Consider the following 24,685-nt stretch of genomic DNA (forward strand, 5'->3'; position numbering starts at 1 on the left):
AAATGGGAACTATACCAAGACACTAGAATAAGTCGAGATGAAGAAAAGCTCAACCATTATAAGAAATATTGTAATATATTAAGGAAAGTTATAAAAAAATCCAGAAGTATGTGTATCAAGTCTGAGATTAGCACCTCTGATGACAAAGTTAAAACAATATGGAATATAGTTAAAAGGGAAACAGGGCAACCAAGGTCACAGGACAACAGTATTACTGTTAAGCACAATGAAAAGCTTATAAATGAAAAATCACAGGTTGAAAATATTTTTAATAATCATTTTATAAATGTAGTGGAAAATATAGGCACCAGCTGCTCACCAGATAGGGCAGAACTCTATATGAAAGAGGCATTCCCGGTGCAAACAAATGAAATTGAAATCCTACCCACCTCACCGTCTGAAATTAAGAAAATAATAAATTCACTTAAGAATAAAAACTCACATGGAACTGATGGTATCTCCAATAGAACACTAAAATCTTGTCCACACCTGATAAGTCGAGTTCTTAGCCACATATGTAATAGCTCATTGAATCAGAGAATATTTCCTGACAGATTGAAATATGCCATAGTTAAACCCTTGTATAAAAAAGGTGACAAGACAAACGTCAACAATTATCGCCCTATTTCACTTCTGACATCCTTCTCAAAAGTGTTTGAAAAAGTAATGTACTCAAGAGTAACTTTACACATTAGTGGGAATAACATTTTAACAAAATGTCAGTTTGGTTTTCAGAAAGGTGTTTCAACAGGTAGTGCTATACACGCTTTCACTGATCAAATTTTAAATGCTCTGGATAGTAGAACATCACCAATTGGGATTTTCTGTGATCTCTCTAAGGCTTTTGATTGTGTGGATCATGAAATCCTCTTAGATAAGCTGAAGTACTATGGAATAAATGGTTCAGTACACAGATGGTTCACTTCATATTTAACTGGTAGAATGCAGAAGGTTGAAACAGTAAACTGACATAGTACACAAAGGGCATCAGATTATTCAGACTGGGGATGTATCAAGAATGGGGTACCACAGGGTTCTGTCTTGGGCCCTTTATTGTTTTTAATATATGTTAATGACTTGCCTAATTATATTCACGCAGATGCAAACTTGGTTCTCTTTGCAGATGACACAAGTATTGTAATCAAGCCTAAAAAGCAAGAATCATCTGAGGAAAATGCAAATAACGTTTTTCAAAGAGTTATTAGGTGGTTTTCCGCAAATGGACTTTCATTGAACTTTGAAAAAACACTGTACATACAGTTCAGTACAGGGAAAGGCATAACACCGGAAATAAATATAGAGTGTGGGGGAAAATCTTTAGCTAAAGCAGATTGTTCAAAATTTCTGGGTGTCTGTATTGATCAGAATTTAAACTGGAAGACACACATTGACAATCTACTGAAACGATTGAGCTCAGCTACCTATGCTATTAGTGTCATTGCAAATTTTGGAGACAAGCACATCAGTAAGTTAGATTACCATGCATATTTTCATTCGTTGCTTTCTTACGGAATCATCTTTTGGGGCAATTCATCACTAAGAAAGAAGGTATTTATTGCACAAAAACGTGTTATCAGAATAATGTCTGGGGCTCATCCAAGATCATCTTGTAGACAATTATTTAAAGAATTAGGGATATTGCCAGTAGCTTCACAATATATATACAGCCTAATGAAATTTGTTGTTAGTAACCCAGATCACTTCAGAATTAATAGCACAGTCCACAGCTACAATACTAGGAGACAGGGTGACCATCACTACCGTTCATTGAATTTGACATTGGCACAAAAGGGGGTGAATTATACTGCCACAAAGATTTTTGGTCAATTGCCAAACAATATCAAAAGTCTGACAGACAACCAATCGACATTCAAAAGTAAGTTAAGGGAATTCCTGAATGACAACTCCTACTCCATAGATGAATTTTTAGACATAGGGTAAAGAAATACAGCAAGCATTAACAATTGTACTGTATATAAGACTAACAATGATTATTTGGGATAAATGAATCTTGTGTACTTTGACACGTTCCACATCATTACGAAAGAATCGTGTTCATGATCTATGGAACAAGTAATATAAATAACTAACTAACTAACTTTAATACCATTCACAAAATGTTAGACACTAGCATCAAAACCACATTGAAACAAGTGTCAAGCAAGGTGACCTGGCTTTATGTTAAAAAAGGCAGGTGTGTGTGGGAGTACTCCAGTGTCTTGTTCCAGAAAAACATAGTTTCACGGCATGTGAATGCAACTATTCAGTATTTTCTCCTCCCAGTGGTACGTTTTGCACACATCCATCTGATCTCATTGGCCTGTTACCTTGTATTGATGATCACAGTTACTTACTAGCTATCATTGACCATTATACCAGATGGCCAGAGGCCATCACCAGTTGCAGATATCACCACTGAATCGATTGCCAAAGCACTTGTGGGTGCCTGATTTTCCCATCATAGAATTCCTCTTACAATCATCAAGGACTTCGGTCATCAGTTTGAGGGTTCTCTATGCAACAACCAAATTTACCGTTATGGTGGTCATTATATTTATACCCCAAGGTATCACCCTGCCAGTAACAGCATGGTGGAGCACATGGAGTGCTCCCTGAAATCTGTTCTCATGTGCAACAAAGGTGCTTGTATTAATTCATTGCCATGGGCTACTCTCAGCCAGCCTGTGGACAGCTGTAAAGGATGATTTGTCTTGCTCAACTGATAAATTCAGGGAATAGTGCATGTTCCTGGTGACATTATTACATCAACACTCCCTACAGCTCTGCCATCCTGTTACCACAAAGCTTTTTTTTTTTTTTTCTAAAAACTTGAGTTGGTCATACAAGAACACCAGTCACATAACCCACAATGCCACAGAGAGTGTCATCCTTTCATTTTCAAAGATTTGAAAACCTCATCACATGTTTGGCTGCATGAAGTTGCTGTACCTGTGGCTCTTACTTCTCCATATTTCAGTCCACAGGAAATAATACCAAAAGGAACAAACACTTTCATAATCTGCAAAGGCAGCGTACAGCACAGTAGCAATGTGCTGCAGCCATGTCCCCCTCCACTCTACATCTGGCAACACACGCACTGCATCAGTCAATGCAATGAATGCACCTTGTATTTCTTCTCAACCCTTGCTGCCATTTCCGTAGGAGGGTACCTTTATGTCTTTCAGCTGCCAATGATTAATACTCTTTTGCATTTGCCTCCTCTTAACACAGGACATAGTAAGTTGCAATGAACACATTTGCTCAGGTTTAGTTTCAGTGGGAATTAGCACCTTTAGCTTGTTGGTTTGGAGGATGGGTGTAACACCTACAGTTTTCCTGGTCTCTGTCACCCCTGAACAGGGCAAATAGTCCTACCACTGACGCACCACTCACAACCAAGTGAATGAGTAGCGATAGATACCGTACTTCCCGTACAGAAGACAGTATCCATAGGAGAGGATAGCACTAAAGGTTCCACTACCTTTGGTACATGACCCTCAGCTTTGGTACATGACTCTCAGAAGGCTTCCCAACACACTCACTTACAGCAGCTACCAATTGTCTGACAGTAGTCTGGACGATTTCCACCTGCTTATGAATGTCAACTCCCTCATCCTTTGTTCAGAAACAGTGTCCACATGGGACTGCATTGTGGTTGGTGTAAATTTTTTTACAGAAGAAGTGAATAAATAACTTTAAAATAAACATATTGATACTGTTTTAATTTTTGGATCTGTTAAGCTAAAAGCTTTAGCCCTGATTCCCCTTACGAAGTTAGTCAATTTGTACACAAACCGAGGTTTCTGTTACGCCAACAGAAAAACGTAGGAAAAAAAGAGATAGTAGTTTCCTGAAATTTTTGAGATTATTTCTACTAACAAGTTCGAAACACGTTGGTAATTTATTATAAATGTAGACAATATGCAACCCTATTGTAAGGAAAAACTACGTATCATGCTGCATGTAACGTATGTAGGCCTACAGGTAACTAAATCACAAACGCAGATTTACTGAGAAATATGTTGTGCACAGTATTTGTAACCTTCAAAATCGTAAAAAAATGCTCGTTTATTCACATTAAGACACTGAAATTCGGGGTGAAGTATTTTTTGAACGAGAATACTAATGCTACAATTGTATAAAATACAAATGTTCAGTTGTATTGGGAGATGAATGAACAGCGCAGCACTAATTTTTAACATTATGAAATAATTTCTTTGCAGGACTAGACATACAAAACCACATCGTGCACACATGACAAACCATACTACGTTGCAGTGTTGTACGTAGGCTATATACGTTATGGAATAATGAATATGTGTTCATCATTCAGATGCCTTTATTTGTGTGTAACGTGTAGCAGGAGTTCTTTCTAAATGTTAGACTCATGAAAGACTCATTGAAACTTGTATGTTTACGTCAGTAGCTGTTATTTCCAGAAAATCAATGGATGCCGAGCGGGGGAAAAACAGATGATAAGATATCAACTTTACGTGAGCGCGCCAAATTGTACTTCGCGCGACTTAGTTTTTCGACTCGCAGTCGCGCAGTGTAGATGTCTGAAGCTTAGAGGTCGGCACGCGATATATCATCAGAGGTCGAGACCTCTTACATAATTGTTATTCGACACACAGATACAGCCTTAGATGTGTTAAAACAATGTTGACGAAGAACCTGACCTTCACTTCATTAGCGATATAACCACTGCTACTCAGTAGTTAGGAATAAGTCCCAGCTTGTTCAAACGTATTTTCTTGCAATAGCCCATAATGGATATCAGCTTTCAAAATAAGCGCGTGCTTGTAACTGGGGCTGGACAAGGTTTGTAAACGTAGAAACTACGTTATTTCAGTAATTAACGCTGCTGTTCATTGATGATTAACTCGCGTTGTTTGCGAACCGTATTCATTGTCTTCAGCTGTTCCAGATAAAGCGTTTTAGTGACTGATGCGTCGGTTGGTTAAAAGATAAATTGTGCGTTATATGTGTAGAGGCTATATGAATACTTGCCACTGACAATGTTGTGCCCCAAAAAGTATGAATTTTTTATGATCATTCAAAACTTACCCTGCATTACAAACATGGTCGCTTCAGTACAAATATCTAATTTGTCCTTGGCGTAATTTCTTTTAATTATACCATGCAATGTAAACTTCATCACCCAATCATCATTTATTGATATATTTGGCGCCCTTAATTTACGTACCTTATTAGTTTTGATGTTTAAGAAAGCTTGCACACCAATCAAATTTTCAGTTATTTACTATATAATTTCACACTTGTAAACCACTAAAACAAGAAAATGATTGTCATTCATAAAGTAACAAATTATGCAACCATTACTATGATAAACTATGTGGTAGGCTACCAGATACAAAATGTATCAGTTATCTGTACCAGTCGATTGAAGGTGTTTTGAATACTATTGTCGAAGGAGAGTGATAGAGAGAGGAAAAATTAACGTGGTGGTAGAGATACATATTTGAGAATGAGCCACTGCATCCCATGCACCAATCCACATGCCATATATATTTTATAATCTTTCGTTTCATATTTATTTTCTATTCTGGAAGGAAATCTAAATCAGATAGGTGTAACGAAACTCAAGATTCAGTACAGATTTTTCTGTGTTGCTGCCATAACCATGTGTACTTGCAATGCAAACCATTTATTCCTCCATTTTTATGTGAATTTAAATTGGTGCCATTATCCCAGATGTGATATATAAAAGTAGAATAACAGAAGGCACACATTGAAATTCAGTTATTAAGCATTTGATAGTACCTACTGATAACATGAAAACAGAGGTACAATAGCCTTACTGTAACATATACTTTTGCACAGTCATCACAGTTCTAAACGTAGGCATGATTCATTAGCTTTGTTCATGTACAAGGTTTCCAAATCTCATAGACACGACTTCAGATGGAGACAAGAACCTGAAAAACACTTAACAGTAAGATATTTCAACATCAGTTATACTGTACAGTTCTGTTTAATGGGTTTATTGTTTTGATTCTGATGAAATAGTGACACAGCAATTGAGTGGAGCTTGTGGTCAAATTGATTCATTCATTGATACATACATAATGTTCCATGGCTTTCATATTAACAGGAGATTGTTTGCGTAAATGGAACGAGTCAAGGTACTTTAAAAATGGATTAAAAACAATCTTGACCACAAGAAAATATTTTTTTTGCAATGGTTACTGGTTTTTGCCAGAATGTGACCATTTTCAGACCAATTATACCATGATGGTAGGTGGTGGCAGTCAATGGAGCGGATGTGATTCCATGAATATCAACAGCTGAGTCACAACACCTGCTCCGATCACCATCATTGCCTACGATCGTGGTATAAATGTTCTGAAGGAGATCACATTGTTAACAAAGCCAGTAACCATTGCAAATAAATATTTTATTGCAATCAAGACTGTTTATTAACAATTTTTAAAGCATTTTAGCTAGGCTACTGTTTTCCTCCATTAGAAATGTTCTCAAGACTTACAAAGTCAAACTACGCATTGACATAGAGAAGTGACTATGAGAGGGAACTTCCTGAAGTACATGTAAAAATGAGATTGACAGAAAGTAGAAACTGTGTAAGCAGCTGTGGCTAAAGGACTAGTGCAAGGCTGTATGACTGGGGGAAAGGTAGAATTAGCCTACGAGAAAACTGAAGAGGCCTCTAGAGAAAAGAAGAGCACATCTCTTAATATCAAGAAGTCACATGGTAAACCAGTACTGTGTAGAGAAGGGAAAGCTGAAATGTTGAAGTGGTACACAGGGCATCACAGGCGGAATAGTCTTTATTCAGGAGTATGACAGGAACAATCATTCTAAACAAAAACAAAAAAAAAACTCTAATGAAGACAGGCTCCAAAATGCACAACTAAAGAGTTATGAGCAATTGTTCGTCTTAGCTACTGTGAAACGTGTCTTATAGCTTCTGAGGTATCCATTTCAGACCCAATGTTTACTGGGCGCTTTTGCTTAAAATATCTTCCTTCTCATACCCCCAAATATTTACCATTCCTCCTGGGACACCATGTATAGAAGGGCAATACCAGGTATATGAACTTGAATGCAATAGTATAGAAAGGAAAGAGGAACCAAATGAAGATGATTTGGGAAATCCTGTCCTTGCGTCATCTTATTCTATCCTATTTTGTTAATGTTTTCTTTGTATATATTGTTTCTGTATGTGTATGACATGTCTGATACTGTTGTACTAAATAATCTATGGATGAATAAATAAATATGATACTGCAAAAACATTTTTACAGGATACTGAAAGACCTTACTCAAAACGTGGCCCTTGGAGTAGGCAATGTTCCCTCACAAGGGAACCTCCCCATCGGACCCTTCTCAGATTTAGTTATAAGTTGGCACAGTGGGTAGGCCTTGAAAAAATGAACACAGATCAATCGAGAAAACAGGAAGAAGTTGTGTGAAACTATGAAAAAATCAGCAAAATATACAAACTGAGTAGTTGATGCAAAAGATAGGCAACATCAAGGGCACTATGAGTGCCGTGGACCCATGATTAGCGTGAGCAACTGTAGAATGAGAGGTACTTGGTTCAAGTCTTCCCTCGAGTGAAAAGTTTAATTTTTTATTTTCTGTTTATGTGACAAACTCTTATGTTTTCATCACTTTTTGGAAGCAATTATCACATCTACAAGAAAATCTAAATCGGACAAGATAAAAGAATCTTTTTACCCATTCGCCAAGTGTACAAGTTAGGTGGGTCGACAACATATTCCTGTCATGTGACGCACATGCCGTCACCCGTGTCATATAGAATATATCAGACATGTTTTCCTGTGGAGGAATCGGTTGACCTATGACCTTGCGATCAAATGTTTTCAGTTCCCATTGGAGAGGCACGTCCTTTCCTTTCGTCTACTAATTGCACGGTTTTGCGGTGCGGTCGCAAAACACACAGACACTAAACTTATTACAGTGAACAGAGACATCAATGAACAACGGGACAGATAATAACTTTGTGAAAATATAGAACGTAAACTTTTCACTCGAGGAAAGACTTGAACCAATGACCTCTCGTTTCGCAGCTGCTCACGCTAACCTCGGTACCACGGCGCTCTTGAGCTCAGATTCTCCTTGATGTTGCATATCTTGTGCATGGACTACTCATTTTGTATATTTTTCTTTATTTTTTTCCTATTTACACACAACTTCTTCCCGTTTTCTTTATTGATCTGTGTTCAGTTTTTGAAGGCCTATCCACTGTGCCAGCTTATAACTAAATCTGAGGGGGGTGCGATGAGGAGGTTCCCTTGTCAGAATTATTGATATTCCAACAAGTGCAAAACATATAATACAGGCAAAATAACCTCAGACTTGAAGAAGCATATAATAAAAATAAAAAATAAAAAAACAGCTGCTGACAAGTGTATATATTGACAATCCGAGCAGTGAAGTCATGGCTGCAAAATACTGACACAAATTATTTACAGAAGAATGGAAAAACTGGCAGACCAATTAGGGATATGCAGAAATGTAGGAAACTGTAAGGGAAGAAAACTTTGTGTCTTATCACAAAAAAATTGTTTAATAGAAGGCAAATCTATGTTTGCAGAATCTGTAGATTTAGATTAACCTCCTCATAATGTTGGGAGGACTACACTCTTTGAAATTATAAAGGTGTTAGATCTAAAGTATAGGGCCCAAAAGGTTATTCACAGCCTGTACAGAATCCGGACTGCAATTGTAAGAATTGGAAGGATGTGAAAAGGTAGCAGTAGTTGAGAAGAGTGTCAGACGGGCTCGAAGCGTGTTCCCAAGGTTATTCAATCTGTACCTTGAGAAAGATGTGAAGGAAACAAAGAAAAACTTTTGGAAGGCAATTAAAGTTCAGACAAAAGAAATAAAAATTTGGAGGCTTGCTTATGACATTGGAATTCTGTCAGAGGTGGTTAGTCCCGGAATGAATTTCTCACTGCAGCAAATTGTGCACTGATACCAAACTTCCTGCCGTATTAAAACTGTGTGGCAGACCGAATTTTGAACTTGTGACCTACGTTTTTCACGGGCAAGTGCTCTACGAACTGAACTACTGAACCACAACTCGTGCTTTTATGCTTCAGCCTGGGCCAACCTGTATACAAGTCGTGAGTTGTGCTTGAGTAGCTCAGTACTTGTCTGCGAAAGGCAGAGGTCCTGAGTTTTGAGTCTCAGTCCGGCAAATATTTTTAATATGCCAGGTAGGTTTGGAATAGAGATTATATGATGAACATCAGCAAAGGTATAACTAGGAAGTGGATCATCATCCAACATCTTTACATTGTGCAATTTCCAAGGAAGGCTAAATATGTAAATAAAAATTGAATTAAGCCAGGTAACGCTGAGAAATTTAAATTAGGAATTGAGACACTAATAGTAGAAGAGGAGTATTGCAATTTTGGCAGCAAAATAACTGCTGATAGACACAGCAGACAGAATACAAGATTCAGACTGGCAGTAGCAAGAAAAGCATTCCTGAAAACTAGATATCTGTTAACACTGAATATAAATTGTAAGTATGAGGAAGTATTTTCTGAAAATTTTTGCCAAGAGTGTAGAGTTGTACAGAGGTGAAATGTGGACAGTAAACTATTCAAGGATAGGTTATAATCTTTTGAAATGTGATGTTGCAGAAGATAGTTGAAGATCAGATGGATAGACTGAGTATTGGATGGGGAAGTACTAACTTAAATTGTGGAAAAAAGAAATTTATGGCACAACATGTCTAAAATCGATTGACATGACACATCCTGAGGCATGAAGGAATCATCACTTTTGGTAACTGGACTGAAATGTGGTGTGATTGGAAGACCAAGATTTGAGTGCAGTAAGCAGGTACAGATGGATGTAGGGTGCAGTATTTATGCAGAGATGAGGAAATTTGCATAGGATAGATTAGTGTAGAGTGTTACTTGTTACCACTCTTCAGATAGAAGATCACAACAACATATTATTAGTCCACTGTCATTAATGATAATTCACTGTTTGTGCTGAAGAAGGCTATGAATAAATGTGTGTTACAGTTTATGTAAAAGTTGCTGTTACTGGAAAAGTACTCCTTTTCCTTTTCTACTATGTGTCTATCACTGTCTGCGTAAAACACACACAGAGTAATAATCTTAGTGATTTTTTTCATGTAAAGGTCTCTCTCTCTCTCTCTCTCTCTCTCTCTCTCTCTCTCTCTCTCTCTCTCTCTCTCTCTACCTATCTGTGTGTGTGTGTGTGTGTGTGTGTGTGTGTGTGTGTGTGTGTGTGTGTGTGAGAGAGAGAGAGAGAGAGAGCACGCGTATGTCCATGCGTGCATGTGTGTTGCATGCGAAGCTGAGTGTAACAGACAAATAGCAGATAAGGAAAACACCAAATTGCTCACACATGGATTAACACTAGCAACAATCACAGAACTAACGGGACTAAGTGAGAAAGGGAGAGGGGGAAACAAAGAGTGTACAGTACTTAGAAGAGAGAGGATTAATGTGATAAATGACAACTGAGGGAAGTCTGGGAAGGGCATCACTAAGGCTGAGGACAAAGCAGAGCTTTATTCCTCGCAATGTGTGAATGAACAGGGTGCTGAAGGAATAGCTCCCATCAATTCAGTCCAGAAACATTGCTGCTAGTTTGTAGGATTAGGATTAAGATGTCTAGAGTATTGAAGCAGCTGATGAAGTCATAGGAGAATGTTAAGTAAACTGGTGACCAAGTGTGGTCAAGCACAGTGTGATAGTGACCATTCAGGTGGGTAGACATTTGGTCATCTATCACATCCACAGAACAAAACATCATTAATTGCCTGCAATGAACCTAGTAGAGGATTAGCTGCTTTCAAATCTGATGAACTGTCTGTAGGATAGAACATTTCTGTGGTATATGAGAAGACAGAGCCGTCAGACGCATTTTCTCTGGTGTTTTGGCAGATATTTGCAATTTTGTTTTTGCAGTGTATAGCTGGAATCAGCCCAAACAAATATTGCTTGTTATGCCTTTATGTGACGCCCAGCATTGACAGAAAATGTTTTTAATTTGCTGTTACAAGCAAAATATTGCTTAAAGCAGAATTTTACAAGCCCATTCACTAGGGCAGCCCCAAATTAAGTCTAATGCGATCCTTGTTTTGTTGATATGTATTAACAAGGACAATAAAGCACAAAGAACAACCATATATGTCAAACCTTATCACTGTGTAGAAACCTTAGATACAAAAAAGTTTTGTCTAGAGCAACATATAGAAGCATGTGTCTGTCAACTTAAACTGAAGGAGGGCTCTTTTATAGTTGTAACAGTTTATAGCTCCCATTCAGGAAACTTTCATTTATTTCTGGAAAACTTGGATGCCTTGTTGTGCTATCTGTCAGATAGGGGAAAGCAAATTATTATTTGTGGGGGCTTCAATGTTGATTCACTGAAAGTGTGTAATAGGAAGAATGACTTGGAAGTCTTGCTCAGTTCCTTCAATTTGACATCTGTCATTAATTTTCCTACTCGGGTAGTAAAGGACAGCAGCACATTGACAGATAACACTTTTATAGACCAAGATAGGTTTAAAAACATAAATTCTTGTCCTGTTGAGAATGGGCTTTCTGATCATGATGCTCAGCTAGTTAATCATAGCTCCATTCAGTAATTCAAAACTACCTTCCAAAGTTGTGCAATCAATTAATGACTCAACAATTATAAATTTCAGAGAAAATCTTCAGCAGTTAGACTGGGATGAGGTGTACAAGGAACCTGATGCTGATTTCAAATATAACTTATTTCATGATACACTTGTAAGAGAATTTGAAAACTGTTTCCCCAAGAAAATAGTTAAATCTAATTATAAGAAACCATACAAAAAAACCTTGGCTTACTAAAGGAATAAAAATATCTTGTAACCACAAAAGGGAACTGTATCTAACAACAAGATAGAGTAATGACCCAGAAACAGCCAAATATTATAAAAACTACTGGTGCGACATTAAGAAAGGTTATTAAAAAGTCCAGAAGCATGTGCATCATGTCTGAGATTAATACCTCTGACAAAATCAAAACAATTTCGAATATTATTACAAGGGAGACAGGACAACCAAGAGTACAGGATGACGGTATAACCATCAAAGTGAATGGAAACTTGATAAACAAGAAGCCAGAAGCCGAAAACATTTTGAATAATCATTTTTAAATGGTGTAGAGAAAATAGGATCTAAATGTTCATTAGAAGAAGCAAGGCAGTTAATGGAAGAGGCCTTACCCACACCATTTGATACAACTGAAATTCCACTCACCTCTCCTTCTGAAATTAGGAAGATGATAAACTCTCTCAAGAATAAAAGCTCTCATGGAATTGATGGCATTTCCAACAGGATAATAAAAGCTTGTTCCCAAGAAATAAATGGGATTCTTAGCCACATATGTAATAGCTCTCTGAAGCAGGGCATTTTCCCAGATAGACTGAAGTATGCCATTGTTAGACCACTGCATAAAAAAGGGGATATGTCTGATGTCAATAACTACCGCCCAATCTCTCTTCTGACTGCCTTATCCAAAATTCTTGAAAAAGCAATGTATTATAGAGTAGCTTCACACCTTTGTAAAAATAAAGTTTTAACAAAATGTCAGTTTGGTTTCCAGGAGGATTCCTCAACAGAAAATGCTATATATACTTTCACTAATGAAATATTAAATACTCTGAGTGACCGGAAGTCACCTATTGGGATTTTTTGTGATCTATCAAAGGCTTTTGATTGTGTAAATCATGGAATACTTCTAGATAAGCTGAAGTACTGTGGTATGAATGGGACAGTGTTCCAATGGTTTAAATCATACCTAACTGGAAGAGTGCAGAAAGTTGAAATAAACAGTTCACATAATATGCAAAAAACTGGTGATGTCTCAAACCGGGGAACAATCGAGAATGGGGTGCCGCAAGGTTTGGTCTTGGGTCCTCTGCTGTTCTTAATTTATATTAATGACTTGCCCGTTCTATATTCACGAAGATGCAAAGCTGGTACTTTTTGCCGATGATGCAAGTATAGCTATCACACCTGACAGAAAAGAATTAACTGGTGAAATTGTAAATGATGTTTTTCAGAAAATCATTAAGTGGTTCTCTGCAAATGGGCTCTCATTAAACTTTGACAAAACACAGTATATACAGTTCCACACAGTAAATGGAATGACCCCATTAATAAATATAGACTTTGATCAGAAATCGGTAGCTAAGGTAGAATATTCAAAATTTCTAGGTGTATGCATTGATGAGGGGTTGAACTGGAAAAAACACACTGAGGCTCTGCTGAAACCTTTCAGTGCAGCTACTTATGTTATTAGGGTCATTGCAAATTTTGGCGTTATACATCTGAGTAAATTAGCTTACCATGCCTATATTCATTCTCTGCCTTCGTATGGCATCATATTCTGGGGTAACTCATCATTGAGTTAAAGAGTGTTCATTGCACAAAAGTGTGTAATCAGAATAATTGCTGGAGCTAATCTAATATCATCCTGCAGACACATATTTAAAGAGCTAGAAATCTTCACTGTAGCCTCACAATATATATATTCACTTATGAAATTTGTTACTAACAATCCGAACGAATTCAAAAGTAATGGCAGTGTACATGGCTACAACACTAGGAGAAAGGATGATCTTCACTACTCAAGGTTAAATCTAACTTTGGCTCAGAAGGGGGTAAATTATGTTGCCACAAAAGTCTTTGGTCACTTACCTAATAGCATGAAAAGTCTGACAGATAGCCATATAGCATTTAAAAGGAAATTAAAAGAATTTCTTAATGGTAACTCCTTCTACTCATTAGATGAATTTTTGGATATAATAAATGGGTAATTTCCCAACCCCACAAAAAAAAGTGTCGTGTAATATTTTGTCTAATGTAATATCTTATATAGACACTTTTTATTAACCTGACATGTTTCACATCATTACAAAGTTATCATGATCCTTGGAACAAGTACTAATCTAATCTCTAATCTAGTACATGAGTGGCCACTGAGTAGCGATGCCACGTGGGCCAGGGCAACATGTGAGGCACTGCCGCAGCAGCAACTGAGAAGCAACACTGCATGGCAGTAGCAGCCAGGCTAGCACATGAGTTTCTACTGGTTATTCTTTGCATATTACTATTCCTCTTAATAATACTGATACAACAAGTATTGCAGTCGACTATCGAATGGGTACATAAAATTCCATTAAAAAAATTATTTGATCATAATGAGAGACAGATTGGTGCTGGGTGTCACATGAAAGACATGATAATCAGTATTCGTTTGGACTGACTCCAGCGACACACTGAAAAAACAACATTACAAATATCTGCTGAAATACCAGGGAAAACACATGTGACATTCTTAGGAGGGACACAGATTATTTTTTTTTTTTCTTTTTTTTTTTTTTTTTTTTTTTTTTTTTTTTTTTTTTTTTTTTTTTTTTTTTGCATGTGGGTTATAAATTGCCAATCCAATTTTTCATATCTTTTCACTGGATCCCCCAGTAATTTGGTCTAGAAGGTTGAGTTACTTGTAGATGGAGTTGCTAATAAGATAGGTTTTCAATTTTCTTTTAAATCAGTAGAGACTTCAGCTAGTGCACAAATGATATCTTCCTTTTTTTTTACATGTTTAGATCTAATTGTATATGCACTACAGCAAAAATATCAAGCTTCTTATATCAGTCCTGGTTTAGCTGTTCATCAGTATGTACATTGAACCTCCTACACAGAGTGCAACTGAAACTCCTTTATATTCAGTGCCTGCACTGAGAATCACATGATTGTTTTCTTTTATTTGTTACTGTGTTCTTTGCTCAAGTGGTTCTGCAGAAACTGCCCAACTTTCCTCACACATCACCTTTATTTATTGACCGCTGAAGAGAATGTTATTGCAATATGAGAAATAACAAGGAAAATGTTTCTGTATCATATGACTAAATACAAAAATAATCCTGGGCCTAGTAGACCTGCTGTCCACACCATTGTATGAAATTTGACTAAAAAAAGTAAGGAAGCTTTGCTATTCCCCTTGACATATGAATAAATGGCACATTGTTTCTTCAGGTACAAAAAAACTCAAAAGTTCCAAAATTGATGCTTCTTCCACAGTAAATAGTATTGTTCAGGCAATGAACTCTGTTTATATTGCTGCACTCTTCAGCAGAACAGAAAAATGTGTTGTGAGTGTTGGGAGATGGGACACAGTTGTAACAGTCAGATATCCTGGCCTATTAAAAAGAGAATGTTGGAGAAGTGTCACTGCACTGTCAGATGGTGTGAATAGCAATGACTATCTCAAGATGAACGCACTCAAAACCGTCCGTCAGTAATGCAGGACCAATAGTTTCACGATAATAATGTGCCAGAAAATTAGTCAAAATACAGACTGTTTCTTCAGCTATGAAAGCTGCAAAATTCATGAGCATTTATGCTGTAACCCTTATCTGTACCCCACGAGCCTTGCTTTTTTTCCACAAGTGAACACTTCTTTGAGAGGAGATTTATTTTCCTCAATTGGGCGACAGGGAATTTACCAAGAGGTCAGTAGTACACAGTTACAAATATAAATGAGGAGTGACATTTCAAAATGCGTTAAGGCCATTCTTGTTTGAAGTGGATTTCTACTCTACAAGATTGGCTGCATTGAGCTATGGTGCTGCTTTCATTCAAAACACAATTTTTAACCATCAAAACCAAGTGCAAAGTTGTTTTTGGTTGAAAACACAGTATGTCCAGCTGCAAATTTGGTTCAAATTTCAGTAGGTCCACTTTGCCCAGTCGGAATGGTACCAGTACCTAAAGTCAAATTAAATATGTGATGCCAAGAGAGGAAGCATTTCAAAAGTTCACAACAGTGTTTCCATTGTATACTGCTTACTGCTGCTGCCAGTGCATTGTCATGTACAACAGTTTTGTTGTGTACCATTGTGTTTTCACTTGAGCTTGCAGTTCATGTGAAATATGACCGACATGGAAGGAATTGTACATGTTGGGGACTACTTTTCAGCAGATGGACCTGGTGAAAAAAAATTGAGCTGGATAATACTGAAGTAGTGGATGAAGTGAGGTAGCTTCAGAATCGATAGGGATTATAAGTAAGTGTAGATATGAAGAATACACTGTGAAAGTATAAGATCATTTTCCAGTGGCAGTCTAGGATAGAAGAGAAATGCCCAAGTAGTTCATTCTCTACTCTGGTAGCTTCTAAAAAATCTCCAGATTCAGGAGTACAGTCAATCAGGGTAACTTAATACCAGTCAGAGGATCTTTATACCACTTACTAATTTTGTTTCAAATAGATGCTCATAGGATTGTGCTTATGCTTTTATTACATTGGCTGTGAAGACAGTTTTTGCAACTTGAACAATGTAAGGTCTATATAAATATCTTGATATTTCACAGTAAACCTGCAACATTATCAAGACTGCTTGGTTTTACATCTTATTAACGCATGATTTTCTTCCAGCATGATCTAAACTGACCCAGAAAATTTGACATTTGAAAATGTTATGTTTTTTTTTAAGACTGGTCTAAAGTTACCCTAAATGACAGCATAACCTTGTACAAGTAAGAAAATAAAATTTTTCTTCAATAGGGCATAGTTAGTGTACTCTTTACTTTTCCCAGCACTCAGGAACTACAGATGTAAAATGATACGATGTTTGTTGTAATGTGTAAGTTGTTTTGTGTCCAGTATTAAAAAAAAAATCGAAGAAAAGTGATACAAAGGTACCCCGACTGACTGTAAACCACTACACCCAATATTTCCAGTTTACGGTTGTTCATACTTGTCTGCAGATCATCTTTTTTTTTTGTACAGTGGAGGAGAGTATTCAGAAACAGGTTGAAATATTAAATGCTCAGCAGTATCATAATATTTATCAGAAAATGGGGATCTTCAAAAGCTAGAAATAGAGTGGAATATTTTGTACTTTAAGGACCACTGCCATTATTTGAAGAAGCCAGTGAGGATAAGACACATGAAGTGAATAATATTGAACAAGAAATTGTGGGGGAAAATAACATATGTTATTTTTGAAATGGAGACTTCATACATCTTGGATGACACATTGAAAAATTATATGAGCATGCTAAAAAGGGGTATAGCAACAGTTAACATACCTGACACGAATGTTGTCGGTTTATCTGCCCTGCCCCCCCCCCCCCCCCCCTCAAAAACAATAGAAATAAAAAGGGCAGGGTGGATTTGTCAGACTTTTGAACCAGCACTTTAGCAGCAACTGGAGTGGCTGGAAGCCTGCAGTTTAATGTGCAACTTCTTGAGGGTAGAGGAGCAAGCTGAGGAAGAAGAGTGTGATTGCTTGGACGAGGAACTGGATATCAAATGCTTTGAGGGGATTAAAAAGCTTCCTTCTGAAAAACAAAAATGTATTATTAAAATAAGTTTAATTACAGTTTTAGTCGGAGTGTTTAAAAAATGTACTGTCTGGTTAAAATTTTGAAAGAGTGCTCAGAAAATAAATGAAAATTTTTCATACAAACAGTATGTTACCTATAAACCAAAATCATTAACTTTGATTGTTATTTACACTGCAGTTGGAAACGTCATCTTATTGCTTTGTATTATCTATTATTGTGCGAAATAAAAGTTAAAGAGTAGTTTCTTTGATTTTTCTTAAGTCAGTTTGGTTCAGAACACAAAAAGGCTCTGTGGTTGCTACAAAAATAAGTCCACAGTTCTGAAATATTTGAGTAGCAGCTGTGCATTTAAATAAAGAGGGATGATTTCGTTACTTATCCCATTTTTTATTCTGAATAATTAATAACTTCTCATATTGAAATTATTAATTATTATAAAACTTTACTCAATATAAATTTTTTGGTCTCTACAGTAAAATTTTTATATCTGGACTTATCACATTTTGGGAACCGACTCCTCAATTATTTTGATGAGTGGCTTTGAGGAAGAAAAAATGTTTCCAGTGGAATGAGAGTGACAAAAAATAACAAAAGTTCTTCATTCCTTGAATTTTTAATGTTATTTTTTCATTGACATGTGCCTGCTCTCTTGTATTAAGATGTTTTCTAATTACTCTTATTTCTCTTGCACTTCAGATCATTTTGTCTCATCATCAGTTATATGACATTTACTTGCTGAATGAGGCCTCTTTCTGATACCTCCGTGTATATTGATTTTCATGTTATCTCTGTTAGGTTGCTGTCTTGGTCTTTTCTTATTTCGTGGAATCCAGCAGCGAACTTCCTTCAAGTAAAATGAAGGTGTGTGGAAAATGTAACAAGGCGAATTGTTACATTTTCCACACACGTTCATTTTACTTTCATTATGCTCAACTATGAAATGTATGATGAGATAAAAGACATTATTCAGATAGTGAAGGGAGACGAAAATTTAATAGTCATGGGTGACTGGAACTCGATAGTAGGAAAAGGAAGAGAAGGAAACGTAGTACGTGAGTATGGAATGGGGCTAAGGAATGAAAGAGGAAGCCACCTGGTAGAATTTTGCACAGCGCGTAACTTAATCATAGCTAACACTTGCTCCAAGAATCATAAAAGAAGGCTGTACACATGGGAGAAGCCTGGAGATGCTGTAAGGTCTCAGATAGATTATACAATGGTGAGACAGAGATTTAGGAACCAGGTTTTAAATTGTAAGACATTTCCAAGGGCAGATGTGGACTGTAGATTAAAACTGAAGAAACTGCAAAAAGGTGGGAATTTGAGGAGATGTGACCTGGCTAAACTGAAAGAACCAGAGGTTGTAGAGGGCTTCAGGGAGAGCATTAGGGAACGATTGACAAGAATGGGGGAAAGAAATACAGTGGAAGAAGAATGGGTAGCTTTGAGAGATGAAATAGTGAAGGTAGCAGAGGATCAAGTAGGTAAAAAGAAGAGGTCTAATAGAAATCCTTGGGTAGCAGAAGATATATTGAAATTAATTGATGAAGGAAGAAAATATGAAAATACAGTAAATGAAGCAGGCAAAAAGGAAAACAAATGTCTCAAAAATGAGATCGACAGGAAGTGCGTAATGGCTAAGCAGTGATGGCTAGAGGACAAATGGATGTAAAGGCACATATCACGAATGGTAAGGTAGATACTGCCTACAGAAAAATTAAAGAGACCTTTGGAGAAAGAGAACCACTTGCATGAACATCAAGAGCTCTGATGGAAGCCCAGTTCTAAGCAAAGAAGGGAAAGCAGAAAGGTGGAAGGAGTATATAGAGGGTCTAAACAAGGGCGTTGTTCTTGAGGACAATATAATAGAAATGGAAGAGAATGTAAACGAAGATGAAATGGGAGATATGATAACTGCGTGAAGAGTTTACAGAGCACTGAAAGACCTAAGTCGAAACAAGTCCCCGGGAATAGACAACATTCCATTAGAACTACTGACAGCCTTGGGAGAGCCAAGCCTCACAAGACTCTACCATCTAGTGAGCGAGATGTATGAGACAGGTGAAATACCCTCAGACTTCAAGAAGAATATAATAATTCCAATCCCAAAGAAAGCAGGTGTTGATATGTAAAAATTACCGAACAATCAGTTTAATAAGCCACGGCTGCAAAATACTAACACAAATTCTTTACAGATGATTGGAAAAACTGGTAGAAGCCGACCTCGGGGAAGATCAGATTGGATTTCGTAGAAATGTTGGAACACGTGTGGCAGTACTGACCCTACGACTTATCTTAGAAAATAGATTAAGGAAAGGCTAACCTACATATCTAACATTTGTAGACTTAGAGAAAGCTTTTGACAATGTTGACTGGAATACTGTCTTTCAAATTCTGAAGGTGGCAGGGTAAAATACAGGGAGCGAAAGGCTATTTACAATTTGTACAGAAAGCAGATGGCAGTTATAAGAGTCGAGGGGCATGAATGGGAAGCAGTGGTTGGTAAGGGACTGAGACAGGGTTGTAGCCTTTCCCCGATGCTATTCAATCTGTATATTGAACAAGCAGTAGAGGTAACAAAAGAAAAATTCAGAGTAGCAATTAAAATCCACAGAGAAGAAATAAAAACTTTGAGGTTTGCCGATGACATTGTAATTCTGTCAGAGACAGCAAAGGACCTGGAAGAGCAGATGAATGGAATGGACAGTGTCTTCAAAGGAGGATATAAGATGATCATCAACAAAAGCAAAACAAGGATAATGGAATGTAGTCAAATTAAATTGGGTGATGCTGTGAGAATTAGATTAGGAAATGAGACACTTAAAGTAGTAAATGAGATTTGCCATTTGGGGAGCAAAATAACTGATGATGGTCGAAGTAGAGAGAATATAAAATGTAGACTGGCAATGCCAAGGAAAGCGTTTCTGAAGAAGAGAAATTTGTTAACATCGAGTATAGATTTAAGTGTCAGGAAGTCGTTCCTGAAAGTATTTGTATGGAGTGTAGCCATGTATGGAAGTGAAACATGGACGATAACTAGTTTGGACAAAAAGAGAATAGAAGCTTTTGAAATGTGGTGCTACAGAAGAATGCTGAAGATTAGATGGGTAGATCACATAACTAATGAGGAGGTATTGACTAGAATTGGGGAGAAGAGAAATTTGTGGCACAACTTGACTAGAAAAAGGGATAGGTTGGTAGGGCATATTCTGAGGCACCAAGGGATCACCAATTTAGTATTGGAGGGCAGCGTGGAGGGTAAAAATCGTAGAGGGAGACCAAGAGATGAATACACTAAGCAGATTCAGAAGGATGTAGGTTGCAATAGGTACTGGGAGACGAAGCAGCTTGCACAGGATAGAGTAGCATGGAGAGCTGCATCAAACCAGTTGCTGGACTGAAGACCACAACAACAACAACAACAACAACATGGTCATAATTACATCTTCCACTGCAGTTTGTTCCTGAATTCATTTGTTTGCTTTTCTGTATTAGTAATTCCAGATTTTGAGTGGTTTTTGATTAAAATCCCAGGTAACTGTTGTAAGTCATGACTATTAATAAAGTGAATGTAATATTTTCATTTCAGTCATAGACACTCTATTTATTTCGGAAAATTTATTTAGTTTACCAAAAGACCTTTCCACCTCTTTTAATCTTCTTGTTATTTGTTTTGCCACCTATTTGATTAATAACTTCAGCTGCTGTATATATCAAAGAATATCAACTGTTTATATTGTTTCATTGTATTATTTTTATCTGACACATTGTCTTTGTTTTATTGTAATTAATTATCAGAACTACTTTTAAAAATGCTTTATTAAACCCTTCCATTTATTATCGAAATTTATTTGCACTAGTGATAAACAGCATGATGGCATAAGCAATATGAGGGTGGTAAAACCTTGTTAACATTAATTCCTTCTTCTTTTATCTAGTTTCAGAACCTAAAAACATCCTCTAGAATTTATGTATGAACAGGGTTATTCAGCTGAGCTGTCCATTTAAAATAGTACTGGAACTATTTAAGACACCAAAATATTGTTTTCACTACAATTATTTGTAGGGATGTCCTCACTGTACAGAACATAGCCCTTTTTTGCTAGCTGTATAAATTATACTAGTTTCTGTATCAACATCAATTTTTCAAGTAGAAAGATAGTAATATTTCTTGCTACTATCGTGGACCTCAAAGAGATTGGTTAGTTTCATGTCCCTTGGATCATTTGTTTGCTAAATTGTAATGTGCAGTGAGTCATCATATTGACATATTGTGTAAATATGACTACACACTGATCATTTACATGTTAATATGTTTTAAAAAAAAGGAAATGCAGATGTGTCAGTAATTCCTACCCACCAATTTTTACACATTACAATAACATAAATTGTTTTATGGAATAGAAGGAGTTGTGAAGGTTCAACTTTTTTAATTTTTCAAGTTCTAACTTTACTGCCTGTTGACATCTTATATCACTGCGTAAGTGATAAAAAATTTTTGTTTCAGCATTGGGCATGCTTTTTTGTGCTAAAAACAACCTTAGTGTGTCATAATGAATGTCCGTTTTTCTTCTAAGATTGTAATTATGTACAACACTGTTCGTTTTGAATAGCAGTGGATTATTTACATCAAACATCATGAATGAATGAATATACTTGAAGTAGTTATCGGAATGCCCTACACCTTAAACAGATGTCTATAAGACCATAGTGGGTGAGCACCCCATGTTATTCCTAGAGCACATTCTTGAGCAGTGAAGACTTTCTTTCTTAAACAAGAGTTACCGCAGAAATTTATTGACTGAATGAATACATGCGAAATGCATGAACTTACTGATTGTCTCTCCCCTAGATTTGCAATGATTCTAAGTACAAATATGGCTCAGCTGAATTGTTTTAGGAGTTCCAAAATGTCCCTTTCCCAGTTTAAGTATCATCAGTATGTACACCTAAGTATTTTGAAGTTTCCACCCTATTTATTATTTCTTCACCATACTCGTATCCTACACAATCATTAGTATTGTGCCTCAAGATATGCAGAACTGAATATGTAGAGTCTTTAAAATTGAGAGTGAGACCATTCAAAGAGAACCAGCCAGTGATGCTTTTAAGAACCTTGTTTACCATGTCTTCTGTGCCTGTATGTCTGCTTGGATTACGTTGCAATACTAGTGTCACATACAGAAAGGACTAATTCTACTTGTTGTATATTAAATGGGAAAATTGGTTATACAGGCTGTCCGGGCTAGAGGTATACACAAACAAATGCTTGGGTAAATACACAATTGATAGAGACACTCTCCAAAATGTGGGCACCATCCAGTTGGAAAATGATGTCAAGAGGCATCTGTGGGACTGCGTAGTTAGCCAACATGTCAAGATAGGTGTGCCTTGTCACTGTAGAGCCCATTAAAAAATGGACCAATCACACCATGTTTCTGTAATTCAAACCACACATTCACTTTAGGAGTGTCTCTTCTCCAGAATTTGAAATCTGACTTCCCATTTCTTGGAGAGTACTGCCCCAGTGATAAATTGATTTGTGTGTGAGAGGATCCATGTTCCATTCTCTTTTTGGATGCTGCTGAACACATGTTACAGATTTTAATTCTACTAACCATAGCACACACTGCACCTTTTGTTGTGGCATCCACATGTTAGCTGTCAGGACTATGTCTGCCTGCAGCACAGTAAACATTTGTGCTGTTCATGAAATGGTGAGAATCACATCTTGGAGAGAGTCTCTATCGATTGTCATCACATTTCTCTGTGAGATATTTCCTGAGTGTTGGATGGGAGGGGGACGGAGTCCTCTTGCCTGGCCATCTTGGTTTCATGATCTGATTCCATTGGATTTCTGTGCAAGGGGGTTTGTAAAGGATATTGTTTACAGAACAAAGGTTCAAGATCTGGTAGATTTGAGATCTATGCTGCAGTAGGGCCACTACACCTTTCATGCTTACGTACATGTGGCGGAAAGTGGAGTTCCTTTTGATATTCTGTTGAGCTGCAAATGGTGCCCACATGGAACTGTACCAACAAATGTAAAAATGTTTAAGGTCCTTTGTACAGTGTTGAACAAATAAAGCTATAAGTCTTACTAGACACTGAAATATAAAAAAGTTTTTTGTATAGCTCTAGCCCAGACGCCCTGTAGATATCAGGAACAATAGTGGACCTAAAGTTGAGCTTTGGGGAACTCCATACATGATTCCATCTCCCCTCCACAATAGAATTCCCTCTCATGACTATATTGGTCGAATTACTAACAAGGGGAAGGGCTCAGACATGGGCAACCAATTCAGCTCGTATTTGATGGGTCACCTGTGTACCACCTAAAATAAAAGAACCTAAAATGATGGCCCAACAGCCTCAACACCCCTGATTTTGAGGAAATCAACCCTAAAGTTCATGATGTGCAGTTGACTCAAAATTGCTGAGATTGACAGATAACTGAAAACAGAATTTTTCATCATATGTGATTTCTGCAAATGCACATTTTCCTAGAAATAAAGGAAAGAAACTTTTATGGCTGCCTTTCTGTATCCATAAGGTAAACAGTATTCAATGAAAGTGCCACTGGCTTAGTGAGAAAGTCATTTGGCTATGGAACGAAGGACCTGTCTGTGATTCTCAGATGCATTCTGCAGTTTTTCCCCCCTACATCAAAATTGGTAGGAATAGGATTAATAAGGTAAGTTAATCAATAAGGAATAATCACAAGGTAGGCAAATAAACTTCTCAAACTACTTGGATTAGTAAAGAATTAAAAATTTAGGCCTTCTTGTACGAAAACACTTCCGAGTAAGACTTCTGCGAAGATGAGCATTTGGTACACGTTAGTTCATATGGTAAAAAAACAAATCCTTGTCAGAAATAGTTGAATGAATGAAATAACATATTCTTACAAGGTGCAATATTACATGACGACATGTGGAAAATTTTGCCAAAACTTTTATTGAGCTTTTAAGAAACTGAAAATTAATTTGACGCTCTGGATGTAGAAGAAGTCAGTCGTGTGGCCCTTTAACCCAACAATATGATAAAAATAATTTTAAAATTTTTCTCAAAAGGAACCATTATCATCATAGTTAGCAATGGATACAAGAAGAAGTTGGCAAAAAGTAAACAGTCAGGTGCTTTAAGGGGTGGTTTCATTTTGGAGCTACTATGATATACAGTATACAACCACCGATCATTTCCTGTGATATATTTGAAAGAAAGTGTACATTTTTCCTAGGCATAATCCCACATCATTGAACTTGTAAAGCCTAAAGCAAATTATAGTCCAAAAT

General features: G+C 36.9%; 1 protein-coding gene across 1 annotated transcript in view; it reads left to right on the forward strand.

Annotated features, from left to right (window-relative positions):
* The first annotated feature begins 4,497 nt into the window (after window positions 1–4,497).
* Window positions 4,498–24,685, forward strand: part of LOC126335523 (L-xylulose reductase-like) — a 60,665-nt gene continuing 40,477 nt past the window's right edge. The window contains exon 1 of the mRNA XM_049998881.1: window positions 4,498–4,821. Within this exon, the coding sequence (XP_049854838.1) occupies window positions 4,770–4,821 (52 nt within the window). The 5' untranslated portion in view covers window positions 4,498–4,769. The remainder of the gene's footprint in view (window positions 4,822–24,685) is intronic.

The sequence above is a fragment of the Schistocerca gregaria genome, chromosome 2 (genome assembly GCF_023897955.1).
Source record: "Schistocerca gregaria isolate iqSchGreg1 chromosome 2, iqSchGreg1.2, whole genome shotgun sequence".
NCBI lineage: Eukaryota > Metazoa > Arthropoda > Insecta > Orthoptera > Acrididae > Schistocerca > Schistocerca gregaria.